Source organism: Balaenoptera musculus, chromosome 9 (assembly GCF_009873245.2).
Source record: "Balaenoptera musculus isolate JJ_BM4_2016_0621 chromosome 9, mBalMus1.pri.v3, whole genome shotgun sequence".
Classification (NCBI taxonomy): Eukaryota; Metazoa; Chordata; class Mammalia; order Artiodactyla; family Balaenopteridae; genus Balaenoptera; species Balaenoptera musculus.
In genome coordinates, this window is record NC_045793.1 from 74,634,110 (window position 1) to 74,648,521 (window position 14,412).

The window sequence follows — 14,412 nt, forward strand, 5'->3', positions numbered from 1 at the left end:
AAACGGAATTGTACCTTTAACTCTGCCACTGAAATGCATTATTTTTCATTCTAGTAATATGTTTTCATGGCTAAAATGAAAAAGAAAATGAGAGGAAAATATTTAACCATGGCCACATGATACGCCACATTTCTGTGAACAATCTGTGTGCTTCCAAACATCATTTGCATACTTACCATTTTATAATTAACATATTTTAAGACTGAGATCATAATCTATAGCAGACCAAAGATCAAAGCTCTTCTTCCAGCCTGGCTAAGGTATATTTTAGTCAGATACTGTTTTGAGGACCTTAACAAAGTACAATCTCCATGCTTTGCTCTCTTTAAATCATGTAGCACTTCAGACAGATAACCAATCATCTGACATCAGTTATCTGTTCTAACTACATTATATGCAAAAAAAAAAAAAAAACATTCATATCTACTGTGTAAATTCAGATCTCACTACTGGTGACTCATTCTTCCTATTGTTAGTTGAATTCTCTGTTAAATCTCCAAGCAAATGAGCCTTATATCAAGGAGGCTAAGAAGTTTTATATTCATTAGTTAGAGCCTTTGAGCTATCTTTCTAATTGGAAAAGAAATTTTTAAGATTACCTGAGTTCCAAAGGTTATTTTGGTGTACAAGGCAAGGGATGATCACTATGTGGTCGAAAATTACAAAAGAGATATCATTGTTGGGCCTTCAGCATTAATGGTATTGTCTGGGCCAAAAGATTATATTCCAGTGCCTGATTTTTCCTTCACTTTTACAGCTCTTGTTTGAAAACAGACCTAACTGAGATTCATATGCTTTATATTTTGATAGAGTTTTTACTGCAATTGCATATGGAGCTATGGCCATTGGAGAAACACTTGTTTTGGCACCTGAATATTCGAGAGCCAAATCTGGGGCTGCACATCTGTTTGCTTTGTTGGAAAAGAAACCAACTATAGACAGCTATAGTCAAGAACGGAAAAAACCTGTAAGCACAACTCTGATTTTAAATGTCCACTTATTATTAATTGTCTATATGCATCCTCTCTAAATAGAGACTTAAATGAAGGCATTATCTGATAACTGCAAAAGAGAGTGCTATAAAGAATTAAAAGCTTGTATAAATAATTGTTATGGCTACAAAGGGAGAAAGGGGGTCTTGTCTTAATCAAATTTTCACCTCTATTACTAAAATGTACAGATTTTATATTTAAAAATATGTGCTTCTAGTTTATTTATTTGCCTGATGCCATGAGAATATTCTGGAACAAATGATTGATTTATATATTTGATTTTACTTAGACTGCAAAAGTTTTAGTCTTGGATAAAGATTTGCATTAGGATTTATTCATTTTTTTCCTCTGATAACATATGCAAAGTAAATAGTGCCCTGCTACTTCAGATGCCATTTTTCGTGGGAAATATATCTGCAAACAAAAGAGAGAAAAAGGGAACTATATTTATTAAATTATTAAATATTAAAACACGTGCACATATTTAGTCACAAACTCTAAAAGACTGTGAATATTAAAAGGGAAGTAATAGGAAGATTGTATAATTTCAAAATTAGCCTCTCAATAGTAGTCTTATACATTAAACATATATTCAATTTTTCTAGACATTTTAAATTTAAAAGAATAGCTATTAGGTATATACTTAAAAGAAAATTTTCATTTAAAAGTATTTCCCTCTAGAATTTTAACAGTAGATTTATATGTATTATAGCTTAAAATAGTACATTATCACTAAAACTTCATAATTATTAAAAGGTATGCTGGTTGTTAGAAACAAAAAGATCATGAAATTCTCAGAATACTCTAAGATACATTATTGTCAAAATAAGATTTTATACTTGTCTTTTGGAAAGTAAAGTATGTATGAAACTTTTTTAATCTTAGGATTTAGATATATAATAATATTACTACTCATTTCTTTCTAAACATTACAATAGAGGAATTGAGCATCTCATTGATAAATGTCCTCATAGAACTGTATACAAGACATAGAATGTGGAAATGTTCCTTATAAAGACTACAAAATTGTTATTTAATCTTTATTTTATTTAATGTATGAATACTTCTAAATATCAGTCCCTATGCTTTAAAAAAATTAAAGTCCGGTAAAACAAAATTGGCAAATATTGATAATTATTGAAGCTGGCAGATAGGCATATAGCAGTCTGTTACATATTATTCTCTCTACTTTTATAGATGTTTGAAATATTCCGTAACAAAATGTTTAAAATAGTAGGAATAAATTTTTAAACGTATTAAGTCTAGAAATCTAGAACATCTCTCTATGCCTTTCCAAAAGGCACCAGAGCATACACAGAAATAATTGCACTCTCATTATTCTGCAGTATCCTGAGGTTTTTTTAAAAACTTTTTTTTTCACAAATAATATTCATGTGTTGTAGTGGGCAAAACAGAAAGCATTGAATAAGCTAAAAATAAGCTACTACTAAACTTAATATTTTGGCATATGTCCTTCCAGGTATTTTTTTCTAATTCTAGACCTCTTAACCACATGTTAACATTTCTTTCCTTTGACAACAGAATAATTTCATTGTCAAACATTTTTTGGTACTCCTCCCCTCCACCTACCCCCGCCTCCTACCTATATACTGGGCTTGGAATATGCTGAGCATGACTATTAAACCTGACTACTTAAAATGCAGTTGATTGAGGGCAAACATGAAGTTCAAAAGAACCTAAAATCTTATGAACCAAATATATAAATGGAAAGTTAATCATCATTTAGTGATCATTCTGGAAAGTCTTTTATAAACATCCCTGGTGTACGTAAGTATTGGTTTACAAATTACCAACCACTAAAGAGATTGAAGCATAGAGAGAAAGATAAACTTTTAGGCAAGTGTCACTGCCAAAAAATGATCAATTAACAATAAATCTGAATTCAAAATATAATGTATATTAACTGTAAAACATGGTCCAACCTACAAAAATAACATTTATATGTACAGTTGATGAGGACCCCAGCTAAGCTGAATTAAGCAATAAATGTCTGTAAAGCACAAACTAATTTTTTTTTTGTTAACTCCTGAATAATCCAGATGGGTTTTTTTGTTGTTGTTGTTGTTTTTAATTTTATTTATTTATTTTTGGCTGTGTTGGGTCTTCGTTTCTGTGTGAGGGCTTTCTCTAGTTGCAGCAAGCGGGGGCCACTCTTCATCGCGGTGCATGGGCCTCTCACTGTCGTGGCCTCTCTTGTTGCGGAGCACAGGCTCCAGACGCGCAGGCTCAGCAATTGTGGCTCACGGGCCCAGTTGCTCCGTGGCATGTGGGATCTTCCCAGACCAGGGCTCGAACCCATGTCCCCTGCATTGGCAGGCAGATTCTCAACCACTGCGCCACCAGGGAAGCCCACAAACTAATTTTTTAAAAATGTATTTATTTAGAGCAGCTGGTCAAACAGCTAATTTACAGATCGCACTGTGACTGGGTACTGAAGCCAAAGGAAACTAGTGATTTTAGGAACTTGGTGAAGTCCAGTAGCGAAGACAAGAACTACAGATATAAAAATCTCAACAGAAGTGACAGAAACAAATGTGCAGTCAGCAACTCTATAGAGAGGAATATGATGTTTAAAACTAAAATGGTTGGACTTCCCTGGTGGTGCAGTGGTTAAGAACCCGCCTGCCAATGGAGGAGACACGGGTTCGAGCCCTGGTCCGGGAAGATCCCAGATGCTGCAGAGCAACTAAGCCCGTGCGCAGCAACTACTGAGCCTGTGCTCTAGACCCCCGCGAGCCACAACTATTGAGTCCATGTGCCACAACTACTGAAGCCCGCACACTCTAGGGCCCGCAACAAGAGAAGCCACCACAATGAGAAGCCTGCACACCGCAACGAAGAGCAGCCCCCCCTCGCTGCAACTAGAGAAAGCCCGTACAGCAACAAAGACCCAATGCAACCAAAAATAAATAAATAAACAAATTTATTTTTAAAATAATAAAATTAAAATGGTTGTGGAAACATGCACAATTTTCAGAAAGCACTCAGCCAATGTGCTATAATTTGTTACAGCCTTTCTAAGTCATCCTCTAAACACTGCCAACTTTCTTTCACAGGACATATGTGAAGGGAATATAGAGTTCCGAGAAGTCTCTTTCTTCTATCCATGCCGCCCAGATGTTCTAATCCTTCACAGTTTATCCCGCAGCATTGAGAAAGGGAAGACTGTAGTAGCATTTGTTGGGAGCAGTGGCTGTGGGAAAAGCACTTCTGTCCAACTTCTGCAGAGATTTTATGACCCAGTGAAAGGACAAGTGGTAAGACTGAATTCAAATACAACTTATCTGGGGGTTAGTAGGGCTATTCTTAAACATTCCCTTGGGCTTAAGCATCCTCGCTGATTTGGGGAGGGCAAACAGCGCAGTAGTTAAAAAAAAGATCTCTATGCCTTAACTAAGAGGATAAGCAAACCAATAACAGAAATGATGGATAGGACTTTGAGGCTAAGATCAAAGCTCCAAAGATTCTTCAACCATTATAGAGCAGAAATTTTGATCTTATAAGCCATGGAATTCTCTTAGAATACAGGTGTTGGAAGATGGGTGTAATATCAACATCTGGGCTCTCTTGTCACTCTGTTCTGCCTCCCTGGTTCAGGCTTCCTGCTATTCACTCTGGCCATCTCCACCTCCCAACCCTCAAAACCTTAGGCATGATTAGAGCTTCTTTGAATCAGCTCCATTAAGTTCTGCATCCTGATCTCAAAAAAATGCAACCTCTCCCTCCTTTGAACTCCAAGGACTGTTTTTCTCACCTGGCACTTTTCTTACTTTAACTCGTATTCAGATTTTCAATTATTCTCTCCCTACAACCACCACCAAATTACACACACACAAAGACAATTTCCTGTTCTGCCTTCTCCTACCCCCACAAAAAACCATAAGCCCATAGAAGTCAAAAACTGTCGTGTTAGTCATTCTTCTGCTGCAATTTACAGTCTTTTCCCCATCACAGAGTCTCAAAGACCCTTTGCAAAATGGAACAGTCCAAAATGGCTGCCTTGTTACAAGAGAAAACAATGAGTATGAAAATCAGGCGACATTCACCTATTTGAACATAGCATAGCACACTCCCTCCTTTAAACACTCCAATGAGTTCCCACCACAGTTACAATAAACCAGAGTCCATACCATCAAATCAAGGTCGTTCATGATCTGGCCCCTGCCTCTCTCTCCAAACTCCTCTCCTATCCCTCCTACCTCGTTGTGCACTGTGTCAGTCTCACTGGCTTCTTTATGTCCTTTAAACACACTGTGGACCTTTGTTCTTGCTATTCCCCTGCTTCGAATGTTCTTACTCTAACTTCTTTGCCAATGTCTTCTCATCATTCATGTCTCAGTCTAAATGCTACTTCCTTAGATAGAATATAATGCATCCACTCGCCCCCTTCCCATATCCTCACCACACCCTTAGTCACCCTCTACCCCATTATCTTGTCTTCATGACACTTTCTTTTTCTGATGTTATTGAGTTGTTTGTGTGCTTATTGCCTGCCTCTCTCCCCCAGAATATAAGCTACAGGAGGGTAAGAGCTTTGTCTTGTTGATTACTGTTTCCCCAGTGTCTGAAGAGTCCCCATCACATAATAGGTATGCTCATCAAATGTCACTTGAATTTTGTTATACGTCCATGTGAATAAACATGGCTTTGTACAAAATGACTTATTTCTACATGTGGACTACTGTATCAATCTGCACCTACTCTCTCACCAGGCTTTAATAAAGTGGGGTCCTGTTGCAGTGGAGGTTGGTATTTTTTCATCTGACTTCAGTACAGAGCACCAGACGTTATTCTAGACTCTGAGCAGGTCTCTAGAATATGTAGCCATTCCTAGAAATGGCAAGTAAGTTTAGGAGTCGGTACTTTAGTCAGTTACATGCTGTCTGCTTCTATACAACATATGATTTATGAACCTTCCTTGGGTAACATTATACTATGAAACAGCTTGAATTCCTAACCTTCTTGTTATGATTGGTATATGTTTGAATACAGTGAACCGTAACATGATACAGTTGTTGGATCTTCACATACCATTTTCCGTTCTGCTTTTGGCAGCTCTTTGATGGTGTGGATGCAAAGGAATTGAACGCACAGTGGCTGCGTTCCCAAATAGCAATCGTTTCTCAAGAGCCTGTGCTATTCAACTGTAGCATTGCTGAGAACATTGCCTATGGTGATAACAGCCGTGTCGTGCCATTGAATGAGATAAAAGAAGTAGCAAATGCAGCGAATATCCACTCTTTTATTGAGAGTCTCCCTGAGGTAAGAAAATGTCTGAAATCTTGAACTACAAAGCTGTCAAGTAAGCCCAAGTATTTTATTGGGCCTAAGTGGTTATTTTTATGTGCTCCATGGATTATACAATTTAGTTATTGCTAGCATCTAATGTAAAGTTAGATATAAAAAGCAAAATTTGAGATTTTTGTGTGACTATTTTTTCCAAGACCAAACTGTATTAATATTCATGAATTAATTTTCATATTTTGATTCTACACCTTCTATTCATTTATACTCTGCCATGTCTACATCACCATCATCCCCCTGTGGACAACCTTAGTAGCCTCTTAATCTATTTTCCGGCTTCCAGTCTTGCCCCTTTATAATTCTTCTTCACAGCAACTGGAAGGATCTTTTAAAAACATAAAGTAAATCATACCCCTCCCTGCTTAAAACCTCCTAATGGCATCCCTTTGCAAGAAGAATGAAGTCAAAACTCCTTATGGGGCTGGCAAGGCCTTCTATGATCTGGCCCTGCTTGCCTCTCCAGCTCCTTGCTCATCACGTGCTCCCTCTGCTCCAGCAACACTGGCTTCTTTCTGTCTCATCAATTGGCCAAGTTCTTCCCTACCACAGGACATTTACATTTGCTATTTCTTCAGCTGGGGCCTCCCTTCCTCTGGCTCTTTGAGGAGCCAGCTCCTTAACTTTCAAGATCTTTCAGATGTCACTCTTGCAGAGGCCTTCCTTGGCCACCTTATTTGAAAGAGTCCCCACCAGCCCTTATAGCCTATCACATAGTCTCCAGGGCGCTCATCACAGTCTAAAATTACCCTGGTGCTTATTGACTTGTTTAGGGCCTCCTTTTCCCACTAAAGTGTTAAGTAAATGCCTGCCATTTTTGTCACCTCTCTGTATCGGCTGTGATGGCTGACACAAAATCTCAGAAAAGTTAAAAATCTTGGCTAACTGTAGAGAAGCCTTTAGCATAGCAAGCATTGATACACATCCAGAAGTAGTGCATAGAGACACTGTAATTGCAGCTTAAAGTTCTTGCAATATCTGTTTAAACCTACATACACACACAGATAAAATAAAAATATAGATACCTACTTTTGATTGGAAACAATTTTTATAATGTGATTTTCTAGCTCACTTTAAAAGGAAATGTCAAAGTTTAGTAAGCATTATATCAAACAACTAATCTAGTGCCCTGTTCTTTGGGGGAGGATTCTGGTCACCATACTCTCTTTTATACTACTAGATCTTCCCTCACCATCTCCTGTCCACACTAATTGATGCCTCTAACTATAAATGAGCCATTAATACAATTTCCCTAACTCCAGTAAGCTTCTTCATTACTACCTATAATAGAAGGAGTGACATATTTTTATCAATATTGTGACCCTATGTCTTTCCCTTTTTTTACTAAGGCATTCACTGCGTTATTGATTCAGGGTCAGATTATTATCCACATACTCCTGATAGGTTTTTTTCTTTAATTTATATATGGTAAAATGCTATCCATTTTATATTTGTACCATTTGACTTTTGTCCTTAAATTGCTTATTATCTTTCTTTCTTTTCATTGTACTATTTCTCAGATTTACCCAAAACTACATACTGCAGAGATTCAGTGTGCTTTTTACAATAAACTTTGAGAATCAAGATGATGTTATTTCCAAAAGAAAGAATAGCTTGTTTCTCAGTGTTTTTTTTTTTAATTTTTATTTTCATACCACAGAACTTCCTCAATCTCACATTACTTTAATATCAATTTTGAGTCCTCTAACTTCTTTTTTATTTATTTATTTATTTATTTATGGTTGTGTTGGGTCTTCGTTTCTTGTGCGAGGGCTTTCTCTAGTTGCGGCAAGCGGGGGCCACTCTTCATCGCGGTGCGCGGGCCTCTCACTATCGCGGCCTCTCTTGTTGTGGAGCACAGGCTCCAGACGCGCAGGCTCAGTAATTGTGGCTGACGGGCCCAGTCGCTCCGCGGCATGTGGGATCTTCCCAGACCAGGGCTCGAACCCGTGTCCCCTGCGTTGGCAGGCGGATTCTCAACCACTGCGCCACCAGGGAAGCCCTTTCTCAGTGTTTTTAACTTTAGTTTACCTTCGTATCACTGTTACCCCTAAAATATATACAACCATAGAGAAATCTGGTGCCAAAATATCATTCTGGAATAGGACAGTGGAACTCCTAGTCTAGCAGCAATGAAAATGACCATTTGGAGTGAAGAGAAGATAGGGAATTTGGGAGATCACTTAGGAGCTCTTTCCAGGGTTAAGTTATGAAGGCCTGAATTAATAATTATAAAGTGAAGTAAAACAAGGAAAAGGGTGTAAAAGATATCATAAAAGTGGATTGTCAGGACTTAGCTTAAGGTTGTCTGTAGAAAGTGAGCAAGAAAGTACATAATACACTGGGCAGCTTGCTGGAATAAAAACACACAGAGCATATGGTGAGAGTACAGAAGAAGGAATGACAAAGTGTCCTTTTTTTTTTTTTAAACCATGCAACAAAACGTTTATTAACATTTTGAACAGGTTCAGCTATTACTAAAACTGGTAACTTCTAATCTTAAATTGGGGCAAATGGCTAGAGTTCAGACTGATGCCATCATTGGGCATTATGAATGCAAGACTGAATAATTAACAGCCACCCCTCAGACGGAGGACCAGGTGCAGGGTCGACTCTTTCTGGATGCTGTAATCAGAAAGAGTGCGGCCGTCTTCCAGCTGTTTGCCTGCAAAGATGAGCCTCTGCTGATCAGGGGGGATGCCTTCTTTATCCTCAATCTTGGCCTTCATGTTCTCGATGGTGTCACTGGAGCTCAGAGAAAACCACACAGAGGATGCTGCTTTGAACTGGGTTTTGAAGAATGAGTATTTCACTAGGCAGAGAGGGGACAACACCATTCTTAGAAGACAGAATAAGCTCATGAAGAAACACATATATGTGAAAGGGTTTTAGGTATTTGGGGAAAATAAATTTAAAATTCTGAGCATAAAGCATAAACTGGGGAATTGAGAAGAAGAAGCCAAACAAAATATGCACGTGGACTAAATGCGAAGGTTCTGATTTACCAGGCTAAGTTTGGAAATAGGAAACCGCTAGACATTTTTAGGCAGAGAAATGACATGATCAAATTTTTAAAGAAAATAATTGCATTTGAAGCTCAGCCTTTTGTTTGCTCATTCAAGAGGCTCTGAGGTCTCTGTGGCAATGGCATAGACTGCATGAAAGGGGCAAGTCCTGGTACATTACAACAGTCTAGATGAGAGAAATTCAGGTCCACATTTTCTTTCCCCCAGTTCCAATTTCCAAAAGTTCTTAAACTCCATGCCCTCCTCTCCCCTCCACACACAAAGACCACGTGTTTGATGTCAATTTGTTGGGTGGCCAAAATGATGTGAGGATTTATGAAATCTTTATTTGTCCTACTTAGAATGAGTTGTCAAATATTTCTACAGAAATATTCATATATTTGATTACTGGTTGCTACCCAGCCCTTTCTGGGGGTGTTAAATAATATATATCACATATTAAATATAAATAATATATAGTATGTACAATTTACAGTATATTTTCTTCTAAAGTAAAAAAAAAAAATAGAATTCTTAAACAAATATAGCCCTGTGGGTTTCAGATAAAGGATTATGGACCTATCTGGCAGATCAAGGCAGGAGGGTGAATAGCAGGGTGTCAACTCAGAGCGTGCTAAGGGTAACACATCTATGGTATGTGCCATGGAGATGACCTGCAGGCATTTGGAAATATCAGCCTGGAAGACGAGTTGACATAACACTGACTTGGTCTTGAGGATCCTCGGAGAAACACAACAGATGTAGATGTCCCCTAGTGGCCACAATTTCACAAGGTGGCAGCTCTCAGTCAAGCCACATCATGTCTCCCACTGGAACCACCCTGAAACTCCTTTCCAGGGCCTGCAGGGAATCTCCAGAATGCAGTTGGTTTAGGATTAGACTCTTTCTGATGTTCCTTCCAGGGTCTAACTGGTATTTAGACCCAGGTTCACATTGAACAGCCATTGCCCCTTGAGTGTCTCATAAAACAGGTGATTTCAGGGCACTCACTATCCCAGTGTTTGCCAGAAAATTTAGATTTTCAGTTTAAACAGGAAAGAATGAAATCCTATAGTTCTTCATTAAAAACAAACAAAAAAACAAAAACTTTCAGTTTAAGTGTCTGAAAATGGTTGCTATTGAGACAACGTGTATAGTCACATTTATAATCTGTTCTGCCTAATGATGGGCAAAAACATCTGAACTGCATTTTCAACCAATTCATTCTTGAGACTTACATCTCCCTGCAAGCCCGAGAAGGCCAAGAGATGCAAAGTGATTTCTAAGCTAGTATTGTATCTTCTTCAGCTATAATAGAGGAATCCACATACAACTTAAGCTGGACTGGCAGAAAGAGCTACAAGCCCATTATCATCCCCACCCAATCCTCTCTCAATTTTTGGCTTAAGATTGAATTCTCTAATTAGATGGGAACTTTGCAGTGTGTGGAAATGAACTACAGAGTTTTACCTGATTATCTGTAGCCCTATGATTCCAGTGTTAATAAAATGCATTTTAGGAGGAAGAGACCCAGCGTGCTGGCAGTCCCAGATAAAATCGCAGAGGAGCTAGCTAAAGTCTGTTTTCTTCGTAGAGCATTCACTTCAGAAAACATGCTTTTACTGGGCGTTAGTAATTCAGATACCCATTGTTTGATATAAAGTAAGCAACTGAGCATTTTAAGTTGAAAAATGAACTTTGAGATGAAGCAGACACATTTGTTATAAAGTTATATCATAGGCTCTCTCGAAACCCACTCTGCTGGAAAGGCACCTCCTGAAGGCAGCCAGGTATGGAGGGAAAGCAATTCAATCAGGCTTCTCCAGGGCACTAAGATAAATAGCACATCAGTCATGTGCTGCATCTTCTCTATAACGCTGCTACAGGATCCACCTTTAGAAGGCTGTACACTTGGAGTCACTTTCCCAGTGGAGCTCATCCATCCACACATCCTTGTCTGGGTACCAATGGCATGTATTTCTCAGACGACTGGCAAGCGCTACTAGAAAGCAGTGTGAAACCTTGGAGGGAAGCAGAGTTAACAGGACAATCTAGAAAGCAAGTGGGAGCCTGCTTGCTGATCCATTGTGATTTAGGATGGCTTCAGGATAAGTGAAAAACTTCCTTTACCCTTCCATGGAGGATAATACTGAAAAAGGGGTCATTAGTATGTAGGAGAGTGTAGAAACATTATGAAGTGCTAAATGTCACTATCATGGCCTGAAAAGGTGAATGGACTGCCTCAAGATGTCAGCCTAACTTACTGCTAGGATGATACCTGCACCTCTGAGAAGGGCATCATGGCATCTGGAGAGATATGCCCATAGAGGGTTGGTGAAAGTCAAAGTTAAGGAACCCAATGATTTCCTTTAAAATGATACTTTAAATCATTTTGATCTGAAAACAGAAGACAATTTAACTTAATGGGGAAAGATCTGTGCTTACTGGGAACTTTTTTTCCCTAATAATTTTTTTTCTTATGCTTTAACTTGAACAATTCCTTTGTAGAAGCACAATGGCAAAGGTCTACTGTTTGTGATCAGATTAGATATGTAAATGAGATGGTAGTGTTTACTGCTGGTTTAGCATTTATTTGCAACAAAGCCCAAGAATAGATTTTAGTACTTGTTGGGACACAAATTTTAGAGAGTAGCAAAATTTGAAATATTTAGATGGCTCTCGCCCACAGTTGCCATGTTAATTTAAATAACCAAGCCTTGCTTTCTTAATTGCATGTTCCTGTAATAGAAATACAGCACACAAGTTGGACTGAAAGGAACACAGCTTTCTGGCGGCCAGAAACAAAGACTAGCTATTGCAAGGGCTCTTCTCCGAAAACCAAAAATTTTGTTGTTGGATGAGGCCACTTCAGCCCTTGATAATGAGAGTGAAAAGGTAACATCCTCTTCTTTCATCTCAGAATGTAATATGAAACATGAGAGTGGAGTATTGTGGAAGAAATCAAGGTCAGTTTGGGGAAGAAAGGCCTGGAGAGAATTGTAGTCAGAGGGTCACCAGTTGTTAATTAAGGTTTTGGCCTTTATAAAAAGGTTAGAGGCTGGTGGGGAGGTGGGAGAGAGTTGGGACACAGGGCATCTCATGTTTTAGAAGGGTTTTCTTGTTTGAATTGGTCTCATTATCAAAAGGGACCCAATTCTTGAAATGTTTCTCCACTCAAGGAAAAAGCCCAATGAAAATTACTTCCCTGTTTTATTATTATTTTAATGATACCAAACAAAATAATAAGGCAATCTACATATATAAAAGAGTGATCTACACTGCAATGTCGGAGCCTGCTAGTTACTTTACCTTCTTTTTTTTTTTTTTTTTGACAGTATTCTAATACATTTATTTGACTCAGTGTATTATTGTTTATATTAATTCAACAAAAATCATTGTTGCTTTTGTTGTGGTCATCCATGTACTTTACCTTCTATAGACTATTAGCTCTGTTTGAGAAGGAAACAAGGGGGCAAACCGACATGTAACAATAAACCAACACTGCAAGGTCCTTCAGATGTTTAATTTTACTATGTCCTTGTCCCCTAATAGTTCTTGCATATAGCATGTTCTTATTTGTTAAATGAATGTTGGTTGAATGAATTATAATCTTTCATATTTATCAAGTGCTTATTATATACTACTATCTCAATCCTCACAACAACTTGATGAATTAGCTTATTTTATGCTCATTTTACAGATCAGCACACTAAGGCTTAGAAAAGTTAAGAAACTTCCCTAAATTTTAATAGACGGTGTCTGACCTAAGATCCCATGTGATTAATCACCACACAATTGCTATTTGTAGATGATTATCATTCTTGATTTCCAAGGAGCCAGTGTGTTATGAAAGAAAAAAATGGGACTTTTGGAACCAGACATATTTGGGCTGTAATCCTGGATTCATCAGTTACTAGCAGTGTGACCTAGGTCAAGGGACCTGGACTTTTCAAATCTTGGTTTACTCATCAGGGAAATGAAAATAATCCTCACAGAGTTACTGAAAGGATTTAAATGAAATATCCATCATTGGAATATTTTATATACTCAGCCAATATTGGTTTTCACCCTCCACTTTCATTTCTTTTTTGTTGTTGTTGTTTTGTTTTTGGCCGTGCTTCATGGCATGCAGGATCTTAGTTCCCCAACCAGGGACTGAACCCATGCCCCCTGCAGTGGAAGCGCAGAGTCCTAACCACTGGACCACCAGGGAATTCCCTCATTTCTCTTATACAGCATTATAACCTCATTGTAGCTGAGATGCTGTTTTAGCCAGGACAGTTTTACAACTAAATACTAAAAAAAAAGAAGAAAAAAACCAACACAAACAAATAAAAAAATAAATCTGTGAGAAGAAATGAAGTAAGTAAATTAGACAATTCCACTTGGGTATGGAAATACTACTTTCCGGCTTTGACTTTGGAACCACTTACTTACACACAAATAACCATCTAATTTTTATTCATTGTCATGAAAGCTCTTCCAATTAAAATTCTTACTTAATGTGTCTATAATTACTATTTCTAGATTTCTATTGAGTAGGGTATTTCACAAAGTAGGGTAGTTTCCTTGGAGATAAGCAAATACACAATGAATGTTATTATATTACCTTAATTAATTTGACTTGTGCAAGTTTATTAGCATTTAACCCAAGGTAGCAATCACAGGTTCTTCTCTCTTCCAGGTGGTTCAGCATGCCCTTGATAAGGCCAGTAAGGGGAGGACGTGCCTAGTGGTAGCTCACAGACTCTCCACGATACAGAATGCAGATTTGATAGTGGTTCTGCACAATGGAAAAATAAAGGAACAAGGAGCTCATCAAGAGCTCCTGAGAAATTGAGACATATATTTTAAATTAGTAAATGCACAGTCAGTGCAGTGAAGCTGTTGGAGTTAACACATATTTTGATCTTTGTGTAATGCAAAGAATAATTAGTAATTAGTAGGAATTAGGAATTACTTAGTAATTATTTGGCATGCTTTGATCTCCTTTATTGCATGTATCAATAGAATCATGCTATTCAAGTACAGACATGTTCTGTTTACACACCATCTTCCCTTCAGATTTTTAAAAGGAAACAAAAATTACTAAA

At 37.9% G+C, this 14,412-nt stretch overlaps 1 protein-coding gene across 1 annotated transcript in view; it reads left to right on the forward strand.

Annotated features, from left to right (window-relative positions):
* ABCB5 (ATP binding cassette subfamily B member 5) overlaps positions 1–14,201 on the forward strand; it is a 106,626-nt gene extending 92,425 nt beyond the window's left edge. The window contains 5 exon segments of the mRNA XM_036862953.1: positions 811–967; positions 4,070–4,270; positions 6,069–6,275; positions 12,068–12,214; positions 14,004–14,201. Coding sequence (XP_036718848.1) covers positions 811–967; positions 4,070–4,270; positions 6,069–6,275; positions 12,068–12,214; positions 14,004–14,201 — 910 coding nt within the window.
* Positions 14,202–14,412: the final 211 nt, after the last annotated feature.